At 43.3% G+C, this 24,177-nt stretch overlaps 9 protein-coding genes across 9 annotated transcripts; 4 read left to right on the forward strand and 5 right to left on the reverse strand.

Moving 5' to 3' along the window:
• Positions 1 to 101: 101 nt before the first annotated feature.
• EAF02_009309 (uncharacterized protein) lies at positions 102 to 2,719 on the reverse strand. Its single transcript, XM_038905357.1, has 2 exons — positions 2,113 to 2,719; positions 102 to 2,014 (listed from the first exon to the last, which is right to left on the reverse strand). Exons 1-2 carry the CDS (start codon positions 2,614 to 2,616, stop codon positions 416 to 418), a joined length of 2,103 nt encoding a protein of 700 aa, XP_038754810.1. The 5' UTR covers positions 2,617 to 2,719; the 3' UTR covers positions 102 to 415.
• Positions 2,720 to 3,293: 574 nt separating this feature from the next.
• EAF02_009310 (uncharacterized protein) lies at positions 3,294 to 6,047 on the forward strand. Its single transcript, XM_038905358.1, has 6 exons — positions 3,294 to 3,708; positions 3,918 to 3,960; positions 4,058 to 4,450; positions 4,632 to 5,054; positions 5,156 to 5,237; positions 5,298 to 6,047. The coding sequence occupies exons 1-6, from the start codon at positions 3,594 to 3,596 to the stop codon at positions 5,703 to 5,705; spliced, it is 1,464 nt and encodes a 487-aa protein (XP_038754811.1). The 5' UTR covers positions 3,294 to 3,593; the 3' UTR covers positions 5,706 to 6,047.
• Positions 6,048 to 6,983: 936 nt separating this feature from the next.
• Positions 6,984 to 8,552, reverse strand: EAF02_009311 (uncharacterized protein; the record flags this gene model as incomplete). The annotated part of the gene is made up of 4 exons (XM_038905359.1): positions 6,984 to 7,416; positions 7,470 to 7,800; positions 7,881 to 8,297; positions 8,348 to 8,552. The coding sequence occupies 4 exons, from the start codon at positions 8,550 to 8,552 to the stop codon at positions 6,984 to 6,986; spliced, it is 1,386 nt and encodes a 461-aa protein (XP_038754812.1).
• Positions 8,553 to 9,600: 1,048 nt separating this feature from the next.
• On the forward strand, positions 9,601 to 11,092 carry EAF02_009312 (uncharacterized protein; the record flags this gene model as incomplete). The annotated part of the gene is made up of 4 exons (XM_038905360.1): positions 9,601 to 9,649; positions 9,700 to 9,794; positions 9,847 to 10,425; positions 10,475 to 11,092. 4 exons carry the CDS (start codon positions 9,601 to 9,603, stop codon positions 11,090 to 11,092), a joined length of 1,341 nt encoding a protein of 446 aa, XP_038754813.1.
• A 458-nt stretch (positions 11,093 to 11,550) lies between these two features.
• On the reverse strand, positions 11,551 to 14,719 carry EAF02_009313 (uncharacterized protein; the record flags this gene model as incomplete). Its single annotated transcript, XM_038905361.1, has 4 exons — positions 11,551 to 13,247; positions 13,300 to 13,749; positions 13,800 to 14,180; positions 14,242 to 14,719. 4 exons carry the CDS (start codon positions 14,717 to 14,719, stop codon positions 11,551 to 11,553), a joined length of 3,006 nt encoding a protein of 1,001 aa, XP_038754814.1.
• A 285-nt stretch (positions 14,720 to 15,004) lies between these two features.
• Positions 15,005 to 16,583, forward strand: EAF02_009314 (uncharacterized protein; the record flags this gene model as incomplete). Its single annotated transcript, XM_038905362.1, has 6 exons — positions 15,005 to 15,030; positions 15,079 to 15,180; positions 15,230 to 15,235; positions 15,290 to 15,369; positions 15,423 to 15,719; positions 15,772 to 16,583. The coding sequence occupies 6 exons, from the start codon at positions 15,005 to 15,007 to the stop codon at positions 16,581 to 16,583; spliced, it is 1,323 nt and encodes a 440-aa protein (XP_038754815.1).
• Positions 16,584 to 16,747: 164 nt separating this feature from the next.
• Positions 16,748 to 18,124, reverse strand: EAF02_009315 (uncharacterized protein). Its single transcript, XM_038905363.1, has 2 exons — positions 17,990 to 18,124; positions 16,748 to 17,939 (listed from the first exon to the last, which is right to left on the reverse strand). Exons 1-2 carry the CDS (start codon positions 18,068 to 18,070, stop codon positions 16,851 to 16,853), a joined length of 1,170 nt encoding a protein of 389 aa, XP_038754816.1. The 5' UTR covers positions 18,071 to 18,124; the 3' UTR covers positions 16,748 to 16,850.
• Positions 18,125 to 18,416: 292 nt separating this feature from the next.
• Positions 18,417 to 19,963, forward strand: EAF02_009316 (uncharacterized protein; the record flags this gene model as incomplete). The annotated part of the gene is made up of 3 exons (XM_038905364.1): positions 18,417 to 19,079; positions 19,149 to 19,884; positions 19,941 to 19,963. 3 exons carry the CDS (start codon positions 18,417 to 18,419, stop codon positions 19,961 to 19,963), a joined length of 1,422 nt encoding a protein of 473 aa, XP_038754817.1.
• A 232-nt stretch (positions 19,964 to 20,195) lies between these two features.
• EAF02_009317 (uncharacterized protein) lies at positions 20,196 to 21,956 on the reverse strand (the record flags this gene model as incomplete). Its single annotated transcript, XM_038905365.1, has 1 exon — positions 20,196 to 21,956. The coding sequence occupies one exon, from the start codon at positions 21,954 to 21,956 to the stop codon at positions 20,196 to 20,198; it is 1,761 nt and encodes a 586-aa protein (XP_038754818.1).
• Positions 21,957 to 24,177: the final 2,221 nt, after the last annotated feature.

Consider the following 24,177-nt stretch of genomic DNA (forward strand, 5'->3'; position numbering starts at 1 on the left):
CCATAAGGAAGAGTGTTTTAATAGGTATGGTGCTTAGGAGAGGGTTGGACGGGATGCGAAGATGTGGGAGGGAGGGGAAAGGGGAGAAGTTGTGGTTTGCTTGGGGTTGGGATTTTGGGTCTAGATAAATAGGCAAGTTAGTGGGAAGAATGATCACCTTGATGGATATCTTCATGATTGTACGTATGTATATTTAGTTCTTATATTGGGATACCCAGGGAAAATGGAAATGAGAGGAAGTCAGGAGTTCAAGTCTTGAGTGTTGAGTATCTTTGAGTACAAAGATTCAGACGCTCTGATCGGTAAGGAAATCACGAGGAGGAGGATGGTAGAATATGTATAATCTTGCCAGCTCAAAGTCCACCTATCCGCGTCTTCACCTATCCATCTACCCATCCACCCTATCATACCAAACCTACCGTCTCCTTCCCACACCCCCTCCACCTCCCTCCGCCCTCTCCGCCAACGCCACAACCTCTCCAATCCCACTCGCCTCCTGCTCATCTTCCAACGCCACAATCTCCTCTCTGCAATCCCACCACTTCTCCTCACTCATCTCAAACGCCTTCGTCTTAATCTCCTTAACACTGAGCGTTTCAGGCTGGATTCCCTTCCAGCGCAGTCCCGTCATCAACGCTTCCTGCCATTCATTACCCGTGCGCTGGAAGAAATCGCGACGGCTCTCAAACGGACGAGGATGCGGGAGATGATCGTCCGGACTGGTCGTCGAGGTATCGGGTGTATCGTCGAAGGATTCGGGTGCAGAAGTAACAGGGGATGAATCGGGGAGCTCCGAGGAAAGAGCATCCTTCTCTTTGCGCTTGGATTTGCGTGTGCTTTCGGTGTGCAGGTGTTTTTTATCGTCCATTTTGACATCGCCATCTTCGTCGGCATCTTCCTCCTCCTCCTCCTCCTCGTCGTCGTCGTCTTCGTCATCATCTTCTTCGTCGTCTTCGCTGTCGTCCTCGCTGCCAAGCCAGTTCTCGGGCTCTCGTCTAAATATTTCTTTTACGCCATCCATTTTGCCTAGATCGACCGCGTACATTTCATCAAACGTAAATTCGCGGTCGCCTTTCTCATATGTACCTCCGTAGATGTAGAGAACATCATCTTGAACGGCCAATTGTGCATTAAATCTGACGTGGGGGAATTCCATGAGAATCTGCTTAGCGGGTAAGGCATCTGCGTCTTCATCTTCGGGCTTGCTTGTGTCAATCTCCATATCATCTGCATCGGCTAGCGATTTGCCCGTCTCGAGCGCGGCGAGATTGCGTAGGAGTTCTTCTTCGTTCGCTTGGCCTCTTCCTCTTCTTCCTCCTCCTCGCTCGTTTCCTCCGTTGTTTTTCTTTTGAGCTCGTGGCTTACGTAGGGCAAGGGGGAAATAACGATTTCGTTCAATGTTCCATGCGAATAGCGTATTGAAAAATTCGCTATCGATTCCCTCCTCGGATTCCTCAACATCGTGTACACCGCCAAATTGAATACCGCGCCCTTTGTGGTAAGCCATTGTAGCGCCTGCACGTGGAGGATTCGGGGTGTTGGCTGGTTTTTTCCTGCGTTCCCAACGCACGGTGGGAGGAGCGGCGGTCGATGTATCGACGGGTTGAGTAATGCGGAGGTAGAAACAGTCTTGATGGATCATGGGTTTGAGCACGTTGCGCATGGCCATTCCACCGCCTTTCATCTGTTTTCCTGAGACGTTTGTTTTGACACGGGAATAGCCTCCGTACAACACGGCGCCGTTCTCGTGCGGGAGAAAGGTGAAGGATGATCGGGCGTCGGGTTTCTGGGTCACGGGGGGAAGGACGGGATTGTGCCAGATGAAGTTGGAAGTATCGTAGATCCAGAGGTCGGAGAGATATTTGGTCGCTTGCGATGTGTCTTGGAAACCGCCGAATAGGATAATGTAGTTTTTGTAGTAGGTCATGCGGTGACCGCTACGAGCGGGGGGAGATTTGCCCTTGGTTTCTAGACGTGTCCATTCACGTTCAGAGGGATTGAGGTGCCAGAAATCCTGTGTATTGTTAGTATATATTCATATATCAATTATTTATATCCCAGTTCTCAAGTCTGAAAGTATGATGTATAATGATATGGCGTGAAAGAACTCACATTATAGTGATAAAAGGTTCCCTGTTTCGGACTGGAAAACTCCCCTCCAAACATGTATATGCCCCCTGCATTTCCACCTCTACACCACGCATGTCCTGATCTTGGCAATGGAGCATTTGGGCTAGTCACTACATGCCACTCATCCTTATTAACCGCATATACATACAAGTCATTGAAGAAAGTCGCCAAAGCGCCGTTGAAATACTCTCCCCCGAATAAAAATAGTTCATTCGCATTATTAGGACTAGCGATGAGAGTCGAAGAAGCTCTTGGTTTCGGAGGCTCGCAAACCACTTCTGTGATCTTCAAGAAAGATTCTTGAGCTTTAGCATACTCGGCAAGAACAGAATCGAGATCGATGGATTCATTGTCGCTGTCGTCGGCGGATTTGGATTTTTGAGCTTTCGACTTTTCTTTCTTGTCGGCCTTTTTCTCTTGCTTTTGCTTCTTTTCCGCAAGCTTCTTCTTTTTGTCTTCAGACTTGGATTTCTTGTCTTTAGCCATCTTGAAGAGTCGACCAGAAAGTCAAGAGGGAGGGGCACAAGTATCACGTGACTAAAGAAAAGAGAGTCAGCGATTCTGTAGAGGTAGGGCGTATAGGTAGCTCAGATGGCTTGGATGTGATCGATCCTCTAATGGCTTTATATGTAAGTTCTGAGAAGCTTTGAAACCGTACGGGTATGTCTGATCCTGTATGTGTGTGGTATCATGTAACCACTGGATAGTGAATGGAAGATTTTGCAAGCACGGGACCCATAAAAAACGAACTTTCATTTTCTCAATCAATTGAATGATATTGAGCAACCATACGAAACCATGATACTACAAACTGTACTCTCTCCTTCATCTCCAATGTATCTGGAATTACTATGTAGGTAAAGAGAGGTATTGAATATCACATACCTTTAAGCTTTCCCTATTCTTCCAAGGTTATTTCAATCAACTCTTTCTTCTTTGATAAAGATGGATGTTTGGTTATTTCTTGGTGGGGTGGATTGTGTTGTGTGATAGCGCAGGCGTGTTATTAAATGTGCAGAAGGCAAGCAAGAGGCAATCCAGCAATCCAGCAATCTACCCTTGAAGGCCGACTTGGCCCCACGTTTGCATGGCTTCCCCTCCTGGAGTCCACCAGGTCCCCCAAATAGACAGGTGCGTGAATACTCAAGTCCCGTATATGTTATATATAGAGATTATATCTTCATATAAGACACTTGTGAAAATCTCAACCCGATAACATTCGCTACATATAAAAGCGGTGATCCTCCTTTAACCTTATATTCTTCAAGTATCATACATGAATAGGTGTACAATCTCACTCTTTTCCACCATCCGTTGCTTATCTTTCTTTGAGCTTGAGATATCATATTAAGCAAAGCGCACTTCAGTCAGCGGTGTGCTCATCCAACAGTTTATAGATCTCTTTAGATCGATCTTGTTGTACCCTTCAATTTATAGAATTGCCTTTTCTTGAGATACTTCTTATGCTCAACCTCAACAAGCAACTCTTCAAATTGTTAAGGACAACACCAGCCTCAAAACTACCTAGCAAAATGTCCTTATCTCAGCTTGTGGATTCAAAAACACACTTGATACCAGGTAAGATATTATCTTCGTTTTGATTCTCTATGTTTGGAAAACACTCACATATTCCTGTTTTTGTATCTGTCATGACCAATTTGGTCTCATCTGCTCAAATTGGGCTCAATCTACAAACAATACATGACTTGTCCTGTTTCCTATCTGAATCTATCATTGTTCTCTGCTTAGCACTACTAAGCAAGAAATTTAAACTAACATATCCCTAGGAAAGCTGAAAGTTTCGGAACTATTTTTCGAGGTTCCTTTGGAGTGAGTGATATCCCCAGAGAATTTCTTGTAATCCCAACAAACAGCAACGAGTATCGGCTTTGAAAGATAAGACTCTAACTCCAGCCTACCTATCTAGCTACTCTAATGAATCAAAAGGCTCAATTCGAATATTCGCGCGTAGTGTAATCAAGTATGAGAATCCAGCTACAAACCCCACGGAAGAAGAAAACCGCAAGTCTTCCCAAAAGCCCTGGTTTGTTTACCTCCAAGGTGGTCCAGGTTTTGGATGCAGACCACCTCAAGATTCTCCAATTACCAATGTAGTTCTCGATAAAGGCTATCAAATGTTATATATTGATCAGCGGGGAACTGGATTGAGTAATCCGATTTCAGCTGGTACTTTGGCTTTGCAGGGAGATGCTCAACGTCAAGCCGATTATCTTAAGCATTTCAGAGCTGATAATATTGTGAGGGATTGTGAGGCTATAAGAAAGATACTCACTGCTGATTATCCTGAAGAACTCAAGAAGTATGTAATTTTCTTCATTCTCTTCCGAGTTCTCATTTCCAATTGTTTTTTTATCCCAAAACATTTCCTTCTTCCCGTCCCCTTTCAAAACTTTGTCTCTCGACACAGACGAAGTTCATCTTTCATACCATTGATTCCACGTTATTGAAATCCAGAGTGAACACCCGCTAACATCATACAGATGGTCCGTGTTCGGCCAATCATTTGGTGGTTTTTGCATCCTCACATATCTCTCTTTTCACCACCAAGGTCTACGTGAAGTTTTCACCAGCGGTGGTCTTGCCCCAGTTGGTCACTCGGCCGATCGAGTCTATCGCGCTACCTTTCAAAAAGTAATTGAGAGAAACCGGGCCTACTATCAAAAGTTTCCCGAAGATGTTGCTGTTGTTCAAGGTCTGGCAATTCACATTAGCGCTAAGAATGGACTTCAAATGCCATCTGGTGGTACATTGACTGTGAGAATGTTCTTAACTATGGGTATTCAGTTTGGGTTCCATGGAGGTTTGGATCTGGTTCATGATATTGTGTTAAGGATGAGTTCGGATTTGGATCAGTATTCGTTCATTACTAAACCTACTCTTAAGGTTATTGAGGATATAGTCAGGTGAGCAGTTTTCAGATTTCCCTTTCACACTTCCAACACTCACCAAATTCTTCGCTATTCCCAAATTTCCCCTTGATAAATGGTCATTTACATTCTCATAGTATGGATAACAATGTAATCTACGCTATCTTGCACGAATCCATCTATTGCCAAGGCAAAGCCTCAGACTGGGCCGCCGACCGAGTAAGTTCTCTTGCATCACCTCTATCGCCATTCATCTAATCCCTAACTTCTTTGTCATAGGTAGGAAGGTCCCTCTCCGAATTCAAATGGCTCACCGGGCGTCCCCGTTCCCCCTCCTCCCTAATCAGCGAGCCGCTCTTCTTCTCCGGTGAAATGATTTATCCCTTCATGTTCGAAACCTCCCCCGAACTTTCCGCTATCTACCCAGCCGCCAAGATCCTAGCCGAATACACAGAATGGCCCCCTCTATACGATGAATGGCAATTGGCACGAAATGAAGTTCCCATGTATTCAGCTACGTATGTGGATGACATGTACGTGGATTTTGGGCTAGCGCAGGAAACAGTTAGATTGGTGAGGGGATGTAAACAGTGGGTTACTAATGGAATGTATCATGATGCTGTGAGGAGTAGGACGGGAGAAATGATGGCGGAACTTTTTGCGTTGAGGGATGATGTTATCGATTAGTAGAAGGAGAGAGAGAGCGTAGGGAGGGAAGGAAGGACGAAAGGGAAAGAATGAGAAAACATAGAGCGAGTGCATAAAATCCAATGAGTTACGATACTGCGAGAACAGCTCAACACGTATCTGAATCCCATCCATCAACGTTGTACTTCCATCTTCGGCACAATACTATTAGACTTATCTACCCAATTGATTTTACACAAACCTTCTCATTCCAAGGTTTCTCTGCTTCGTCCAAACTATCCAAAGAATGATACGTACTCAAAACTTCGAAGCAAAAAGCTAGTAACGCTTATCATATCATCTTTATAAAACCACTAGGTATGTAGGATGTATCTGGTCTCGTCTCGTCTCATCTCTTCTCTCTTCTCTCTTCTCATCATATAAATTATACATAGAAAGATATTCATATTTAAATTTATTTACATATATATAAAGTATCTATCTATCTATTCACGAAGACAGCTAGATGCCCAACTGAACGACAAAAAATTACTGAACTCCAGTTCCCAAGCCCATCCATCCCATCCCATCACACCTTGTACCTCTCTTTCTCTACCAAAAATACACAAAAACTCATACTCATAAATTTATATTCATAAACTCATATTCATAAACTTATATTCATAAAATTATATTCATAAATTCAGACTTATAACTTACAACTTATAGCATACAACTCATATCCATAAACTCATACCTATAAACTTATAGTCCACAATTTACAACTCACAACTTATATCTATAAACCCAGTTACAACTCATACTTATAAACTCATACTTATAGTATACAGCTCATTAATAATATATAATACAAAATACGTGATATGAAAAAATAAAAAGACACTCTTGATTTCGTTATTCCTTCCCGGTGACTTGATTTCTATATCTGGTTTTAATTCTTCTTTGAAGTTTCGAATTTGGAATTTGAAGTTTCGAAAAACGTGACATGACTAACCCTAGAAGAATAAGGTATCGACCGGTGAGCTTTTTATCTACTACCTCAATATCTATCGAAATGAGTAGATAGGTAATTTATATTATTTCTCTAACATCTTTAATTATTTTGATTTCCTATTCTCATTCTCATTATTTCCCAAAATGATAAACTTAACCTTACATCTAATCTATTCTGTACAAATACCAAACCCATTACGAACTAATTCCCCCCTTCCCCCCCCCTCCCCACACTCCCGGAACTCCGTCATAAATACATCGTTAACTCCCCGCTCTCAGGAAAGCGATCTAAAATTCCACCCCCTAACTCCAAAACAAGCGCTCTCATATCGCTTTCCCTTTCCTTTCTCCGCAAGCACCGCAGAAGGCGACATCTCCGGCATTGATGTACGACCCGTTTCTGCAAATTGCACTTGTGCATTTCCACGAGTCGAGTACGTCTTTGGGACGGAGCACGTTGGCGCAGATGGTGCAGGTGAGGGAGTTGGGTGGGTTTTCTAGGGAGCAGATTGGACAGGTTGATGGAGATGGAGATGGGGGTGAAGACTTGGTTCTTGGCGACGCCGAATTAAGAGGAGGTGTTTGTAATTTGGTTTCGGGGGCTATAGCGATGGGCGGTCTTGGTTTGATCGAAGGGGTTTTTGCGGTGGGGGTATTCGTCTCGATATTTTTGCTTCTAGTCGGCTTTTCTGTCTTTGACGACCCTGGCCCATTTGGTGACGCTTCTTCTTGCGATTCCCGTTTAATCTTTGATGAGCTATCCGGTTTAAGTATCTTTCAATACTCTCCATCCCTCTTAATTCCTCGAACTCTCTCTTCGCATCCTCATTATCTCTGTCCTCATCTTCACAAACTTTGACCATTCCCCTCCCCTTTCGATCCACAAGTCTACTCCCATCAAGATCAAGTGCATCATCTGGTTCAGGCTTGATGTACATTTCGTCTTCCACATCACTTTCTGCTTCGCTATCGGTGACTAGATCTTCGTCTTTAATGTCTGGCTCTTCTTTTTTCACTCCGAAACGAGCCAATGCAGCAGCAGCGCGAAGTTCTCGGCCTCGTTTACTACCCGCTACTTTAGGCTTGGATCGATTCGTTTTGCCTTTCTCAAGAGCGACTTTTGTAGCGACGTCTTCTCCTACTGCGGTTGTTTGGATTAGTACTGTGCTTCGAGATTGAAGAGGAGGTTTAGCATTAGTAGGATATAGATGCTAGACTCACAAGCAACTCCATTAACACCAAATTTCTTTCTAATTCTCCTCTCTTTCTGCTCCTTATAAGTGATCTTCGGTTTGGCCTTTCTCTTCTTCCCTCCCCCTCTCGACTTAAAAGTTCCACCACATAAGTGTTCCGGCAATACCTCTCCCTCACCTAACTGATCTCCCATAAACGCACCATCTTTCAATAGTACACCTTGTCCCCAAAGTCCATCACCTGTATATCCCTTCTCCCATAGCCCCTTCATCTCCGCCGAATATTCATTTCTAACTTTCCAGAATGCCCCAGAATGATTCATCTGTTTACAATGCGCCAACTCATGCATCATAACCATCTGAACAAATTTGAACGGCAGCCATCTGCATGTTGAAGGCGACTTGAGTACAAGTTGTATGACTTCTCCGTTATTGAAATTGCGACCTGCATATTTGATTAGTATATCTGGAATGAGCTGAGAAGGGGGATCATACCCCAGAATTCTAGATTGGGAGGATACTCTTCTAGTGATGCAACAGCGAGATGATGTTTGTTCATTATGGGAGTACACTGTGCGGCAATTCGTTCCAAAAATTCTTGAGATTTGGATTGATCTTCACCAGAGAGGGGTTTGATGAAGACGATATTGTTATTTGGTTGTGTTCTTTTGGCATTGATTCTCTCCCAACCTAAAGGCATGATGTCGATTATTTGAAGGAGCGAATGAAGATAGTATTTGGACCAGCAAATTAACGTCTTCTAGTGTATATTGAGGAGGAGATGAAGGTAGGTAGTGATAGAAAGAACCAGATGCGATGAGGGGGCGATAACGATAAGACTTCGCGTGTGAGGAAGAACGCGCTCAGAGCGCGCGATCACGTGCAAGATTACTCAAGAACAGTGCTTTGGTCCACTTCTGCATGACCGACGCAAGTTCCTTTTTAGTTTCGGATTCTTTCGGGACAGAGTTGACAGAGTTATCTCCCCGACCTTGACCTCTTATGGCCAAGGTATTTCTATCCCCTAGAGTGCCAGAGATGGGCTCCGTCGCTTAACAGGGATCTCATCAACCAATTAGATCATCAAACTTTTGAGAATTTAATATAATATCCACATTTATTCTTTAATATAAAATTCAATCAATATCATTTCTATATTAAAATTTCGAATGTAATAACATTTACTGATTTTCAATCTCTTTTTTTTTTTTTTTTTTTTCAAATTATAAAAAACCGAAATTTGAAATCAAGATTCTATATTATAAACAATATGACTGAAAAACCATTAAAAGAACTATTCTATCCAATAAGGCTTTATTATTCAAGGTATATTGCACGGATCACTTTCGGAGCCCATTTCTAGCACTCTAGGGGATAAACTTAGTAACGTCTTTGTATGCCGAGGCCCGAATTGGGGTTTGAATGGTATATGTTTTCCCAAGTATTGATAAATCAATTATATAAATGATTGAATGCGGGGAGCTTGGCAAGAGCGGCTCCGAAATACATGACAATGAGCTTGATGTTGGAGTGGTAAGCGGTCGTATGTGCCACATCAGTATACCCCAGATATAGTTGTCTGTTTCTACTATATATACTTCTACTTCCTTTGAGATGTGCTTTCCTTTCGTATGCTCAGTCCTCCTTCTCCAAGTCGTCTTCTCGTTATATTCTACCTATAATTTTCTTTCGATACCATATACCATCTCATAACCCAGACCAAGGTGTTCCCAATTGTTTTCTCTATGATGTCAGCATCCACTCAATCCAAGAAACCTTTCCATGTCGCCATTTGCGGTATGTTGCAACCTTAAAATCAAAGTAAACTTCACCTAATAACTATTCAGGCGGAGGTATCGGTGGATTATGTATGGCAATTGGTCTCATAAAACAAAACATCCCATGCATAGTATACGAAGCCGCGCCTGCATTTGCGGAAATTGTATGATCACACGTTTTCCTTTATAACTTACTCTGATGCTCATATTCCACAGGGTGCAGGAGTATCATTCGGACCCAATTCCATCAGAGCAATGGAATTGATAGATCCAGCTATCAAACGAGGCTTTAACAATTGCGCAACCTACAATGGATCACCGGAAGAAAGAGATGTCTGGTTTGATTTCCGGATAGGCACGTCCGAAGAAGGCTGGAAAGATTTCAAAACAGGAAAACCACCAGTTAAAGAAGGAGAATTTCTGGCTAAAGTTGTGGCCGAAGGTTATGGACAAGCTTCTGTTCACAGAGCTCACTTTCTCGATGAATTGGTTAAACTGGTTCCAAAAGAAATCGCACAATTTGGAAAGAGAGTTGAGAAGGTAGAGGAGAAGGGAAGTAGGCTATTGATGACTTTCCAGGATGGAACGACTGCGGAGGCGGATGCGGTGATTGGGTGTGATGGTATTAAATCGAGGACGAGACACATGGTTCTGGGCGATGATCATGAAGCAACTTCACCGGTATTTAGTGGAAAGTATGCATATAGAGGTCTGATTCCCATGGAAAAGGCGATTGGAGCTGTTGGAGAATATTTAGCCAAAAACAGTCAGATGTATCTAGGCCATAAAAGTCACGTAAGTATTTTTCCATCGTCTGATTCAATAGAAACTAACATCCCTCTAGATCCTAACATTCCCCATTGAAAAAGGCGCCACAATGAATGTCGTAGCTTTTCAAACGCAACCGGATGGAAAGTGGGAAAACGAAAAATGGGTTATCCCAATGAAAGAGTCAGACATGTTCTCCGATTTTGAAGGCTGGGGTAAAGATGCAAAACACATTTTATCACTTATAGAAAAACCAGACGTCTGGGCTCTCTTCGATCACCCTCCTGCTCCAACTTACTATAAAGGTAGGCTTGTGCTCTCAGGTGACGCAGCTCATGCAAGTACTCCCCATCAAGGAGCAGGTGCGGGGCAAGCTATCGAAGATGCCTTTGTTTTGAGTAATTTACTTGGAGACTGCAAGGGAGTGGGTGACATTGAAGGGGCGTTTAGAGCGTACGACGAGATTAGGAGGCCGAGGAGTCAAAAGGTAGTGAAGACAAGTAGAGAAGCAGCGGAACTTTATGAATTCGAGAATGAGGAGGATATAGGGTGTGATGGCGTAGGTGTGAATATTGAGAGTATGAAGGAGAAATTGGTGGAGAGGTGCAAGTGGATTTGGAATGAAGATCTAGGGGCGCAGCTGAATAGTGCTAGGGGGGTTATGAGGGCAGGGGGCGACAGGGCGAACCTTTAGCCGGTGAAAGGGATTTAGAATGCATGTTGGACAACAACCAATATGAAGGATATCGGACAAGATGTAAAATATTTTCTATTTTTATTGCGGCGTGGTTTTAACAGCGTACCTGGGAGAAGTGCAAATAATTACCTAGGTATTGGAAGATTATGTCATCGAACAAGGTATTTTTGAAAAAGCAGTCGCTCATTCAGTTCAACATTTGTGACCTCAGTATATCCAATTAGCGTATCGTACGATTCTTCTTACCAGTTGTGAAAATTCACTGGTGCAGAAGTTCTCTCAAAACAATTTACATCTATATCCTTCGCTTCAATCGATTTCTTATCTTACTTTGATCAACATCTCCTGCAAGTTTGTCTACACGACGATCCGGGCTCGAGACGGGGACTTAAAAGTCTGGCTCATGCATCAAAAGCAAGAAGACGTCATTTCTCTCAGCATTACATCCGATTCGTCTACGTAAACCCTACCACATCCCCCACCATAAGCCTCTGCCACTTCTCCACACACTCCCCAATTCTGACCAACACGCCCGCAGCAAGTAATCTCCTCTTTTCATCTTCCTCACTCCCCGCGCCAATCCCCTTAAAAACCCCTTCAACCCACTCCCTCGTCTCCAATAACTCCCTCCCATGTCTTTCCGCCAGACCCCTAAGATCTCTATCATTAATCTCCAAAATCGTCATAAAAGAAAACAATAGCGCTTCTTGCACTACCGTATCTGTCATCGCTTGCATTCTTAAACCAAGACATAAATCCCAAAATTCGCTCGTCATTTGTGGAAGACTTAGTGTTGATTGTCCGGAAGAGTGGAGAATTATACTAAGGGTTTTGAGAAAGAGGCTGAGAAGATAGGGTTGGAAAGTGATGTTGGAAGAAGAGTTTGAACCGTAGGCTTTGAGATGAATAAAAAAGCGACCGGTTAAGGGGAAGAAAAATGAGGTAGAGACGATTTTGGCAAGGGCATTGGAGATGGGCTTTTTGCGCTTTTTCTCGACCTCGAGGCGCGAGGAAAAAGTACGGACTTTAAGAATATTTGGACCGCTTAAGCTGTCGGCTGTTTGGGCTGCAAGAGGCGCGAGGAAAGTTTTTTGCAGGCTGCTGGTTAGGGCTTCGACGGGATTGGCTGTTGCGCTAAGAGCAGTAAGAGCAGGCTTTGTAGGAGACGGAGAATAGTATCTGTGCATTGCTTCTGGGAGCTTTTTGGAAGGAAAAGTCGATGAAGATGAAGATGAACCAGTGGCATTGGTGAGAGACTTGTCTTCAGAACCATGGCCACCTAGCTCCCGAGCTCCAAGACCGAGTGTGGTAAGAACTGCAGCACGTTGAGCTAGAGAATAATCACCATCAAAGAATGTCTTCGAAAACCATTGGCCCATTTTTTCTGGTAGTGCAATGAGGATGGCGATCATAGCTTGGGAACGCATTTCTTGGAAGTTCTCGATATCATATTTATCTTGCAAACCAACAAGAAGAGTTGCGATCTCTTCCGCGTGAGAACTGACCTCTGCGCCAAAGTTGGCTTTACGCCGTATCAAGGAAGCTGCAGTGGTAAGTGCTAGTTTTTGACGATCATAGTTTTCAGTATCTCTTAGATAGGTGATGAGATCACGAATATAGACGGGAGCTGTTGGTTTGTTTCTGATGACAAGTGTTGGATCTTCATCGGAGTCTTCGACATCGGAATCAGGTTTGGCATAAGGAGTAAGTCCATCGTCATCAGATTCTACTTCGTCATCGTCTTCAATTTCTTCGATGGAGATGATTTTAGAATTTCCTTTGAGGGGGTTTGGCTTTGAAGCTGGCTTGGCCTTTGCAGATTTCGTTGTTTTCGATATTTTTGGAACAAACGTCGACTTGAGAGGCTCAAGATTGCCAATTGTATCTGATACGTTTACCAAACTCTTGTACCATTTTGCTTCGGACGTTTTCGTACCTTCAATCTTGAAATCCATGATTTTATCTCCTTTATCGACTAAGCTGGACATGGCTTCTCCAATGACCATACCCAAGAAGCGTGCTCGAGGTGATGATGCAGCTAATCTATTTGAAACAACACTCAAATGAGAACCGGACCTCATGATCATCGCAAGTCGAAGAGGCGACATTCTACAACGTATCCAGCAGACAGGAGGAGAAACTTGTGCATGTACTTGGAATCATATTAGCAAAGGAATGGCATTTGATTTTTTGAAAAAGCATACCTTCTTGTTGCAAGGTAGGCGCATGTCTAATATACAAATTATCACCAAACTGGCTCAAACTTCTTTCCAATATGCTTTCCATATCCTTCTTGCTTTTTGAGAGGGATGCGATTGCAGCACGTCGAATTGCCACACCTTCGCCTATACCAGCCCCCGAGGAGTTTGTCAACCAAGTTATCAGATGATCTTTCCGCGACTCATTATCAGCGATTAGCATGCTAATGAGCTTAGCCGCTGCTGATACGATGACTTCATTTGTTTGCCACCACTTCTCATCGTCCTCCGATGTGATATCCAATGATAAATTATCCCGTGACAATAGATTTAAAAATGTATGAAGTAGATTCCGTTGTTCAAAGCTTGGAAGGTATCCATATAGCTTCAAGAATTTTGCTGCATCTTCTTCTTTTTGTAAGAGTAGAGAGCCTAAAATCTCTTTGGAAATATTATCTGGACCCCGGTGAGCGATGAAATCAAATCAATCCAATGAGTAGTCTTACCAATATGACCAAGCCTAAGACACTTCCCAAAGAGCTCGTTGCAGCTCTTCCATGCTTGCTCGGAGTCTTTTGGCAGGGCTTTCATCCAGAAGATGATATTTTGGCCCAGCCATCTGCTATAGGAGCCTCCATCGGCGACCCAATGCTTGTCATTTGGCTGTTTACTGAGTTTATTAGAGATTGCTTCGGCCTCGGCAGTGATACCAATGACCTTTCCACTCCCTATTAAGTTCAAGAACTCGTTGAAAAGAACTCTCTGCTTGATAGCGACATCAGATGAACTAGTGATAGTGTTCCAGAGCTTTTCGACAGTGCTTTCCCCTTCAAGAACCTCAACACAAAGTTGCAGCTGTATCTTTAGACTCTCTTCGATGCTTGGACCTATATATCGTTAGATCTTCAAATGAATAGCTTCTTTAAACCTAAGTTTCGGATAGCTTACCTCCTATATTCTTTTTAATCTCCTTGGACTGCTGCGTGAGTCGCTTTAAATTCAGCAATATAGCATTAATACCGGTTGTACTTCGAATTGATTTAAGCAGTAATTTAAAAATAGGAGATTGCTTGTTCTTTTTGGCCCTGCCGCCTGACTCATGAAAAATACTCCAGTAATTGGGTGTGACTTCAGACACCAAAACATGAACTAGCTGAGAAGCCAGGGGACCTGGAGAAGTAATACTAAAATCTGTTTCATTATCAAGAAATTCCAGAGCCGACTTCAAGTCGTCAAAGCTAGGCTGGTTTTTCAGAGTTTCCAATGCTTGTTCAGCGCTTGATATGCGTATAGGATCTGAATGGGTCTTTTTGACTGGCTGGATTAATGGTGAACTTGAAGAGGTAGAAACCTCAATAAGAGCATTTTCATCTTTTTGCTCTTGTCTCTTATAGACTATACTCACTGGTGTGAGTAGATCATCCATAGCTGTATTGGTTTCAGTTAATGGATGATTCTGAGTAGATTTTTAGATTCAAGTAATTTTTTTGATTCTCAGAGTCTATTGTTCTTCGTCCAACTAGCTATACGGCGGGCAATCGCGGCTAAAGCGTTTGTGATAGCGCTAACAAGCTCATGCACCTCGATAAGAATACACTCCATTTCCAACAGTTCCAAGCTGTTTTGATCATACAATTACCCTTTTCTACAACAAATTCCTTTACCGCAGCGAAGTACTCGAGAAATTATTGAACACCCAAATTCTCTAATTATGGCGACCCAATCACTCTCAAGATGGTACGTATATCCTTCCGATTTGTTTACTACTAAACTAACAATTTGAAGGACTTATTTAGACAATATCCGTCGAACTCCTGGACCATTTACTGATGAGGAGTTTGATGGTAGCGAGGCATGCACTGCTCTCCTCGATCATATGAAAATCTTGTAAGTATTCTTGAAAACAAATAAGAATATATTGCTAACACGTCTCCAGGGTAATGTTGGTTGCCTAGGAAGTTCACAGAATAGAGCTCCGAGTGCTAACAGAAAGTAGTGGAGCGGGAGGTCTTGGTTGCGAAATCTTGAAGAATCTAGCGCTATCAGGATTCAAGACGATTCATGTGATTGATATGGGTACTTTTTTGTTCAACCTAATCTGAGATAACACTCTAACTAAGCTGCTTCAGATACAATCGATGTTTCAAATCTGAATCGACAATTTCTTTTCCGCCATAGCGATGTTGGCAAGTCCAAGGCTGAAGTTGCAGCCAAATTTGTGGAGAAACGAGTAAAGGGTGTCACCATTGTGCCGCATAATTGCAAGATCCAAGACAAGGATGAGGAATTCTACATGCAATTCAGCATTGTTGTATGCGGGTTAGACAGTATCGAAGCCCGACGATGGATTAATTCTAAATTGGTCGACATGGTTGATATGGAAAACCCGGACAGTCTGAAGCCATTGATTGACGGAGGTACCGAAGGTATTAGAAATGTTTCAAGCACTCAGAGCAAATTTGTTAACGGTATCATTAGGATTCAAAGGTCAATCCCGTGTAATCTTACCGACCATGACTTCTTGTATCGAGTGTCAACTTGATATGCACGCACCAAGAGCTGCAGTTCCTCTCTGTACGCTAGCTACAATTCCTCGCCAACCGGAGCATTGTATCGAGTGGGCTCACATTATGGCATGGGAGCAAGAGAAGCCATTTCCTAAGCTAGATAATGATGATCCAGAACACATCACTTGGCTTTACAAGAAGGCCCTAACTAGAGCGCAAGAGTTTAACATCCCGGGTGTTACTTATTCTTTGACACAAGGAGTGGTCAAAAATATTATTCCAGCAATCGCCTCAACTAACGCAATAATCGCGGCAAGCTGCTGTAATGAAGCGTTCAAAATCGCAAGCAGTACCAATCCCTCTCTTGGGTTGGAAGAAAATTACATGATGTACAGTGGAGACGACGGCATTTACACTTACACCTTCAAGCATGAGAAGAAGGACGACTGTCCCGTGTGTGGAAACTTGGCAAGGGATTTGAGCATCGACCCCAATTTGACTCTTCAGGAGTTCATTGATTCTCTTGCACATAGACCAGAAGCACAGCTCAAGAAGCCTTCAATTCGTTCAGCCGACAATAAGTCTTTGTACATGCAGAGCCCGGAGAGCTTGCGCGTGAAGACTGAGCACAACTTGTCGAGGAAGATGGGAGAAATGACAGGGGACGGGGATGAGGTTGCAGTGACAGATCCGTCATTAGGTTCAGTCATGTTCAAGTACAGACTGAAATTCTCCAGGGAATTTGTGGCAGATGCTGCTGCGAATGAGAGTGTGTCTGCTTAGCCGGAGTTTAGCTTGGAAAACACGACGAAGAATGAATGATGTGAAAATGAAGTGGATTTAGCGGGATCATAGGCAAAAGGAGTTCTGATAGCTTGCATATCTAGTTTCCTATGACCAGGTTATGAGAGAATGATATCATATAAATGGCATTGATTTTTTGGTTACAATAAGCTCTTTAGAATCTAGATACCCATTTATCCACGTATGAACCAACCAACGCCATATTTCCTAAAACTCCTGCAATGCTCCCCTATATATCTCCACAAATTACTTTGTCATGTTTTGTAAACTCGTCTTGAATGCTTCACACTTTGTTCTCAGTGTCTTAATCGACTCCAGGAACAATTCATCACTATCCCATTGTCCCAAGCTCTCGATCGAGAAAATGAAATGATCTCTGACTCTCCCCAATTTGACCTTGCCTTGGAACTCCTCATGTCTTAAACATTCTCTGCTGACGGTATCCCTCATAGCATCTACAACCACTGCCTTGTCCTCACCCTCGTGTCCTTCATATCCACTTCCTTTAATCTTTGCCTCCTTTGCAGTAACCTTCTCAATTCCAATAACGCCGTCAGGGAAACATCTCTTGAACTTCTTTGCGTCTTTGCCCAAGATTGGTTGAGTAATATCAATCACTGGCAATAACCGATATGAAGCTGTAGCTACTGGGGAAAACTTGGCGTGATCCCTTCCAATTCCCTTAATCGCATGCATGTCGATATCAATGACTTGACCGGGTCTCATCTTCGCGATCAAAATATCTGGATTGGGACTCTTGATAGTGTTCTCGCCGCTGAAATACTCGAGTTGTCTTCCAAAAGGCTTAAATTCGATATCCTTCGCATATACATGTGCATTGTGGTATTTTTTTCTTGGGTCTGTTTCTCCTGGAGCAGCTTCTTTGTTGCGTGTACATTCGACTTTCAGGGTCAATTGAATGGTGTTATGATCGAAAGAGCCGAGGTGACGTTCTTCTTCGGGGGTTTCTTCCTCGGGCTTTTGAAACCATTTCATGAAATCTAAGAGTCCCTCTTTTCCTCCCTTGAATGGTACGAGACCGAGACGAGCGCAGAGAACTTCATCTTGGATTACAGAAGTGTTGTTTTTGACGAAACAGTATTCGATGGCGAGTGTGGGAATTTCAGCAATGAGGATTCGACGGAAGGCATTGGCGACTGAGGCATCGATGCCAATGAGGGAGAATGAGGAGAGGAGTGGTTCGTTTTGGTGGAATTGCACTTGGAGATTCTCGGCGAATCTTTGTTTGTTCCATGCATGATCTTCGTTAGGCCAATGACCTGGGAAGTCTGTGGATGTGATGTCGGTGACGGTTTCGGTGTTTATTCCAACTATCTATGAACGGAATCAGAAATGAAATCAGTGTACATGTGAAGACTTTGTACCTTTCTAGCTGCCAATTCTCTTTCAGAAAAGCTTCTGGGTGGTGGGGCATCAGCCGCAGTATATTTTTGTTTTGGTGCCATTTCGTATAATCCTCCAAACCCAAGTAAAAAATCGATCGCGGGGTCGTTCTACTCTCAGTCGCACTGTCGCAAAGATTCTGAATATACTAAAAAATAAATTTTTGATATCGGCATCAAAGATCAACCGGCGCCGACCCTTGCTATCCATAACAGCCAATCAAATGATCTTAAATAAGCAAAGCTAAACAAAAGATCCGTGCTAAGAAGTCAAGAACATCATCAAGATAATCAAAGAGGCAAACGCTGACTCGGCCTCACTCTCCACTCCTCAGTCTCATTTCATTGTCTCTCTCAAAACATTGAGATCTGGTAAAAATTATCCAGTATCTCTTCAGTTTTGTTCACAATGGTCGCATCACTATTCCGGCAGGCCGGGCGCACAGCTACTAGATGCTCGTTGCGACCCACCACACTTCGTCCCTCAACATCAAGAGCCTCAATTAGAGCATTTTCAGCACTCCCAGCCCGCAGATACGCAGAGCCATACGAGGGCACAAGATTAGTTCCTACCGACGAACATTTCGCATTTAACAACACTCCAGATCATCTCGATGTGGCTCCCGATTCAAGACTGCACGAAGACGAAAATGTGGAGAAGAGGAAGATTCGCCATTATACCGTGAACTTTGGCCCTCAACATCCGGCTGCTCACGGTGTTTTGCGTTTAATTTTGGAGCTTAACGGAGAGGAAATTGTGAGGTCGGATCCCCATGTCGGTTTATTGCATCGGGGAACTGAGAAGTTGATCGAATATAAGACATACATCCAGGCTTTACCATACTTTGATCGATTGGATTACGTTTCTATGATGACCAATGAGCAATGTTTCTCTTTGGCTGTTGAGAAGTTGCTAAATGTTGAAATTCCTGAGAGAGCAAAATGGATTCGAACGCTTTTTGCTGAAATCACTAGAATTTTGAATCATCTTATGTCGGTCTTGTCTCACGCAATGGATGTTGGTGCTCTTACACCTTTCTTGTGGGGTTTCGAAGAACGTGAGAAGCTTATGGTAAGGAAATCTTATTATTATTTATTTTGACTATCTAAGGAAATGTAATGGTGCTGATATCCAACGTAGGAATTCTACGAACGAGTTTCAGGAGCCCGCTTGCACGCTGCATATGTTCGTCCAGGTGGTGTCCATCAAGATATTCCAGTTGGACTTCTTGACGACATCTACCAATGGGCCACTCAATTCGGCGACCGTATCGACGAAACTGAGGAACTACTTACCGATAATAGAATTTGGATTGGAAGAACGAAAGGAGTTGGTGTCGTTTCAGCCGCTGACGCTCTGAACTTGAGTTTCACTGGTGTTATGCTTCGAGGTAGTGGTGTTCCATTTGACATCCGTAAGAGCCAACCTTATGATGCATATGACCAAGTCGACTTCGATGTACCAGTTGGTGTTCATGGTGATTGCTACGATCGATACCTCTGCAGAATGGAGGAATTCAGACAATCCCTCCGAATCATTCATCAATGCTTGAATAAGATGCCAGCTGGACCCATCCGAGTAGAGGACTACAAGATCTCTCCACCACCCCGTGCTGCTATGAAGGAGAACATGGAAGCACTTATCCACCACTTTTTACTATTCACCAAGGGATACACTGTTCCACCCGGAGAGACTTATTCCGCAATTGAGGCACCAAAGGGTGAAATGGGTGTGTACGTTGTAAGTGATGGAAGTGAAAGACCATACCGATGCAAGATTCGCGCGCCAGGTTTCGCTCATTTGGGTGGATTCGATCAAATCTCAAGAGGACATTTGCTTGCTGACGCGGTTGCTATCATTGGTACCATGGATTTGGGTAAGTTTTCATGAAAACATTTGTCGCTTGTAGATCCATGCTAATCAAACTCGCAGTCTTCGGAGAAGTTGATCGGTAGTCGTGATTCGACGAAAGGAAAGTGAGAAAGGAAAATAAGATGCCGGTGATGGTACAGTGGTTTCAAGCAATTCCGGCGCAGATTTTTCTCCTTTGTTCTCAATGTACAAATTCTAAGTGAAAGGCTGAGTTAGCATAGTTCCAGCATTGCACGACATAAATGACTATCCTCAAAAAATTATCTGCATTTGAAAACTTACTTGAAATTTTTGCCTTGTTCTTGCTTGATCCCTTTACATTGTTGAGTTTGGTCGTGGCATGCTGCTGATGACTCTTGGCGTACGCAAGAGGGCAATTTTCATAGTAGCAGGTGTATCTTGAGAATGCATTTGAGCCTGTCCCTGAATAGTATTTGCTTGAGTAGTTGCTTGCGTTGATTGAGAATCAGTTTGAACTTGACCGGTAGTAGTAGTCATCTGCATTTGAAGTTGTCCCATAGATTGAGTGGTTCTAGCTCTTTGAACAGTGTTGCGTTGAGCATTGCCATTCCCATGACGTCCGTTGCGTCTAGCTCCATGATGACCCTCATTGAAATGTCTCGGAGCAGCAGGAGCTACCAAAGGCAAGTCCCCTAGATAGGGAACCTGTGGTGGGAGTGGAGGTAAACCGTTATCCGAAGCGTGCCATACATTTCTTGGACTAGAAACACCACGAGAAAGAGGGGAGAATGTGGGTGCACGAGCAAAACCGCTCAATGGTTGGTGTTCGGCCATGGAGACGCCAGCAGGACCTTGGGCGCGTGTTTGGGGTGAGCCGCGTGCATTAGTATTGGCACTGGAGCTGGCATTGAAATGAGGACGGTCCATGTAGTAGCCTGCGTAGTTATAGGTCTCTCGGTGAGCATCAGTGTCCATGACTTGATTTTGCGGATATATCATTGGATAGCTGGTTGGATCTGCAAATGGAGTAGGGGTGTGTCGAAATCTAGGTTGGCTTGGTGGACCTGATTGACTGTATGATCGAGGATCCATGCCACCAATTGGTCCTCTCTCGGAACCGTGCATTGGCATTGGCATTGGCATTGGCGCAGTAGGCTCCGGATCGGGGCTCCAAGAGTGCTGGTTTCCAGGGTAGATAGTGCTACCATTTCCATCGCTATAAGTAGATGGAGCGAAATTGGGATTCCGATAGCTAGGAGGACCTGAAGAGGGGGGTGGAGGCATCTCGAAAGAGTGGAATGCATGGGCTTCAGCTCTGTGATTGGCGAGAATGGGATGTCCTGGAGGATAGACACCCATGTTTGACATCCTTGGATCAGGGGGAATGATCATCATATCTCCGTACATAGGAGATGAACTTGTCCTAATTGGTGGATTCTCGATGGGCCGAGCAGGTACAACGCCCGTAACGGGATTCATGTCGTATGGTCCTCTTCTATGGACGTTGGCGACATGGAAGTATCGGTGGGAAGAGGCTGGATCGCGGGGATGAGGACTGCGATAACCTGGTGGTGTAGTGTTCATCATAGCTTCAATGTTTGATCCTTGCATCATAACGCTATTTCCGCCAATTTCTTCCCTTTGTCTGCCTTGTCCCTCGCGTCCTCCGTGGTTGTTATCGCCAGCGTTATCGATTGTACCTGCAGTATTCGCACCGGTATCTCGGCCTCTTCCTCGTCCCCCGGCTCTAGCTCTTCCATTTCCATCTCTCTCATTCCCATTGCCATTTCCCTCTTCCTCTCTCCTGAAATCTCTAGCCCCCAAATCACCACCCCGCTCTCTCTCCCGACGCTCTCTCTCTGCCCTATCAAATATAACCTCACACTTACACTCTCCTCGCTCATGTCTCTCTCGATGAGCATTCTCCTCGGCTATAACGCTCATATTCCAACTCACACGCATGCAAGCATGACAGAATTGGTTGGCAGGAATGGTTTGTAAGGCCGGAATAGAACATGGGGGAAAATTCTCGTTTTGAGCGGTAGTTGGGCATTTTGTAATGCAGGGCAAGCTGCAGTGGCCACAGGTGTAGCCCCAGAACGACTTGAAGCACATGATGGGCGATCTGAGGATTGTGCGAGTGATGTGAAAGTTTGTTGTCGAAAATGTGTGTGATTTGTCGTTTAATCGTTTTGCATGGGTATCAGAGTGTTATTTCGTACGAAATTCGGTGTATTATTGTTGATATTGAAGCTATTATTGCAATCGTAGTTGTGAATGAGGAATAAGGAAGGCTGAGAGGATTTATTTCGAGGATTAGTTCGATATTTGAAGTGGTGTTTCAGAAAGTTAGGTGGTAGCGTGGTGAAGGGGTTCGATTTGAGGTAAGTGAATGAAAGTCGCTTTATCGAAAGATTATTCAAAATTGTAAAATCAGTCTGTATATCCAATCAAATTGTCGAATTCGAGTACGTGGGAGTGTTATTTGAGAGTTTGGGAGTCGTATGGTATGGGAGATTGATAGATGTGATCTGGATCGGGGTGTAATAGTTAGTTAATGTTCCGATTCAAGAGAGAGAGGCTTTGAGGAGGAATAGGAAGTAAAGGGAGAGGTACCTTATTATGCAAGAACCTCGAAGAGTCAAAGTTCTGAACGAGAAGTAATACTGCTGTCGTTGAATACTGTTTAATGTCTGTGTGAGCGCGTGATTAGATTGTGCGATGAGGTCCAGACTACAATTGCATTATGCTCTCCCATTTTCGAAGTTTCAAGGAAGACAATAGGAGGGAGAAAGAATGAAAAAAATGCATAATACATACCTTGTGGAAGAAGCCTCGAAGTATGAACGATGGAGACTCTGATATATCAGTAATCCTTCGTGTAGCTATCCGGAGGGATTGTGTTAGAAGTGCTCAAAGCTCTAATGCTTGCTTGACCGGTATAGATGAAGGATATTGAGGGTATTCGGGAGTAATAAAGGAGGGGGACACTCGTTAAAGAGTAGCTATACGTACATTGATCGATCTGCGAGAAGAAACACAATGTTCCCAATACCTTTGAAGCTCTCTCTTTCCAGAGTAGTGGTAGTAATAGTAAGTATCCTGTTCTCTAAGGTAGCAAGTAAGTTAGACAAAGTTCTGATAAAGTGTTGCTCTGGGGGACTCACGGAATTCTGACCGTATTTTGTGAAGTTGTATTGGAAGAAAGAGGGCAGCTCTAGAGATACTGCTTTACGCTCGAGGACTTCAGAGGATGGGCGAGATCGGAGCGATAAGGAGGTGAATATGAGGAAGAAAAGGAAGAATAGTGGAGATCACGGGGCCGTTTATCCAAATTTTCTTGCTGATATCTCATATTTTTGCTTCAGACATTGCGGGGTGAGGGGTATTAAAGCGGGTACTAGAGATGTACTAGCTGTTCTTGCGTCATTGGGAACCTTGATAGAGAAGGAGCTGTTGAGCTGCACATCTGTTGGGAATATGGGGCTTGGCAGGGTTTGTTTGTGGGCTGTTGTGATGATTGTTAATGATATCTGGTGAATATGACTACCTGGTGCTTGTCTCTGCCTTGTTTGTTTAAGTATGTAGCATCTTGTAGTACCTTTTAGTACTTGAGCTTCATTTTATGTACTTTATGAGTGTTCTATCAATATTGTCAATGAATATTGGAGTTATATCCATTGATGTTTGTTTTATGTTGAAATGATTACACCTGGAGAGAGAAATAGACAAAACTAGTGTTCTCCTTGATAAGTTGTTATGTGATGCATAAATATGTATCTGAAATCAGTTATTAAACCCTCGGTTTCATTAACAAAAGTAGAAATTAACACATAAATTGATACTATAAAGAGATTCATTAGAGGAAACATATTATTAAGTGAATTTTGGTGAAATTAGATTCAGATTGGTGGATTTAAATACCTTTTATTCATTTTTAAGACATTTCTTTGATGTATATGAAGGTAAAAAAGGGGTCTTAGAAAACTTCTCGGCAAATGAAGGGTAAAATAGGGGACTTGGACATTTCGAAAGAGATGAATGTTGAAATCATGCTAATGTTGATGAATTATGAATAACAATGAAAAGAGTATAGTTCATGTTGGACTGTTGATGATCTGTATTTTGAAGGTCCAGATCGAGTATCAAGTCTTCGAGAAGGTTTAATATCTTGTTCAGAATCATACAATTAGATTCTTACAATTCTCGGGACAAGAGTTCGCAGGCAAGTATGTAGCTTGTCTCGGTAATTAGTTCGTCTTTCAGGGCTGCAAACCTAACTGAGATAAGATCAAAGCTTTGTTGAGAAGTTGATCACCAATTCTTTGTGATCTTT

Source organism: Botrytis sinoallii, assembly GCF_014898435.1.
Source record: "Botrytis sinoallii strain Bc 23 chromosome Unknown BSIN_019, whole genome shotgun sequence".
NCBI lineage: Eukaryota > Fungi > Ascomycota > Leotiomycetes > Helotiales > Sclerotiniaceae > Botrytis > Botrytis sinoallii.

Coding starts and splice junctions, on each gene's coding strand:
- EAF02_009310 (XM_038905358.1), top strand. CDS start 3,594: ATGCTCAACCTCAACAAGCAACTCTTCAAATTGTTAAGGACAACACCA. Junction 3,961..4,057: donor TTTTTCGAGGTTCCTTTGGA/GTGAGTGATATC, acceptor CTACCTATCTAG/CTACTCTAATGAATCAAAAG. Junction 5,238..5,297: donor CAGACTGGGCCGCCGACCGA/GTAAGTTCTCTT, acceptor TCTTTGTCATAG/GTAGGAAGGTCCCTCTCCGA.
- EAF02_009315 (XM_038905363.1), bottom strand. CDS start 18,070: ATGGCACCAAAACAAAAATATACTGCGGCTGATGCCCCACCACCCAGA. Junction 17,940..17,989: donor GAGAATTGGCAGCTAGAAAG/GTACAAAGTCTT, acceptor TTCCGTTCATAG/ATAGTTGGAATAAACACCGA.
- EAF02_009309 (XM_038905357.1), bottom strand. CDS start 2,616: ATGGCTAAAGACAAGAAATCCAAGTCTGAAGACAAAAAGAAGAAGCTT. Junction 2,015..2,112: donor GAACCTTTTATCACTATAAT/GTGAGTTCTTTC, acceptor AACAATACACAG/GATTTCTGGCACCTCAATCC.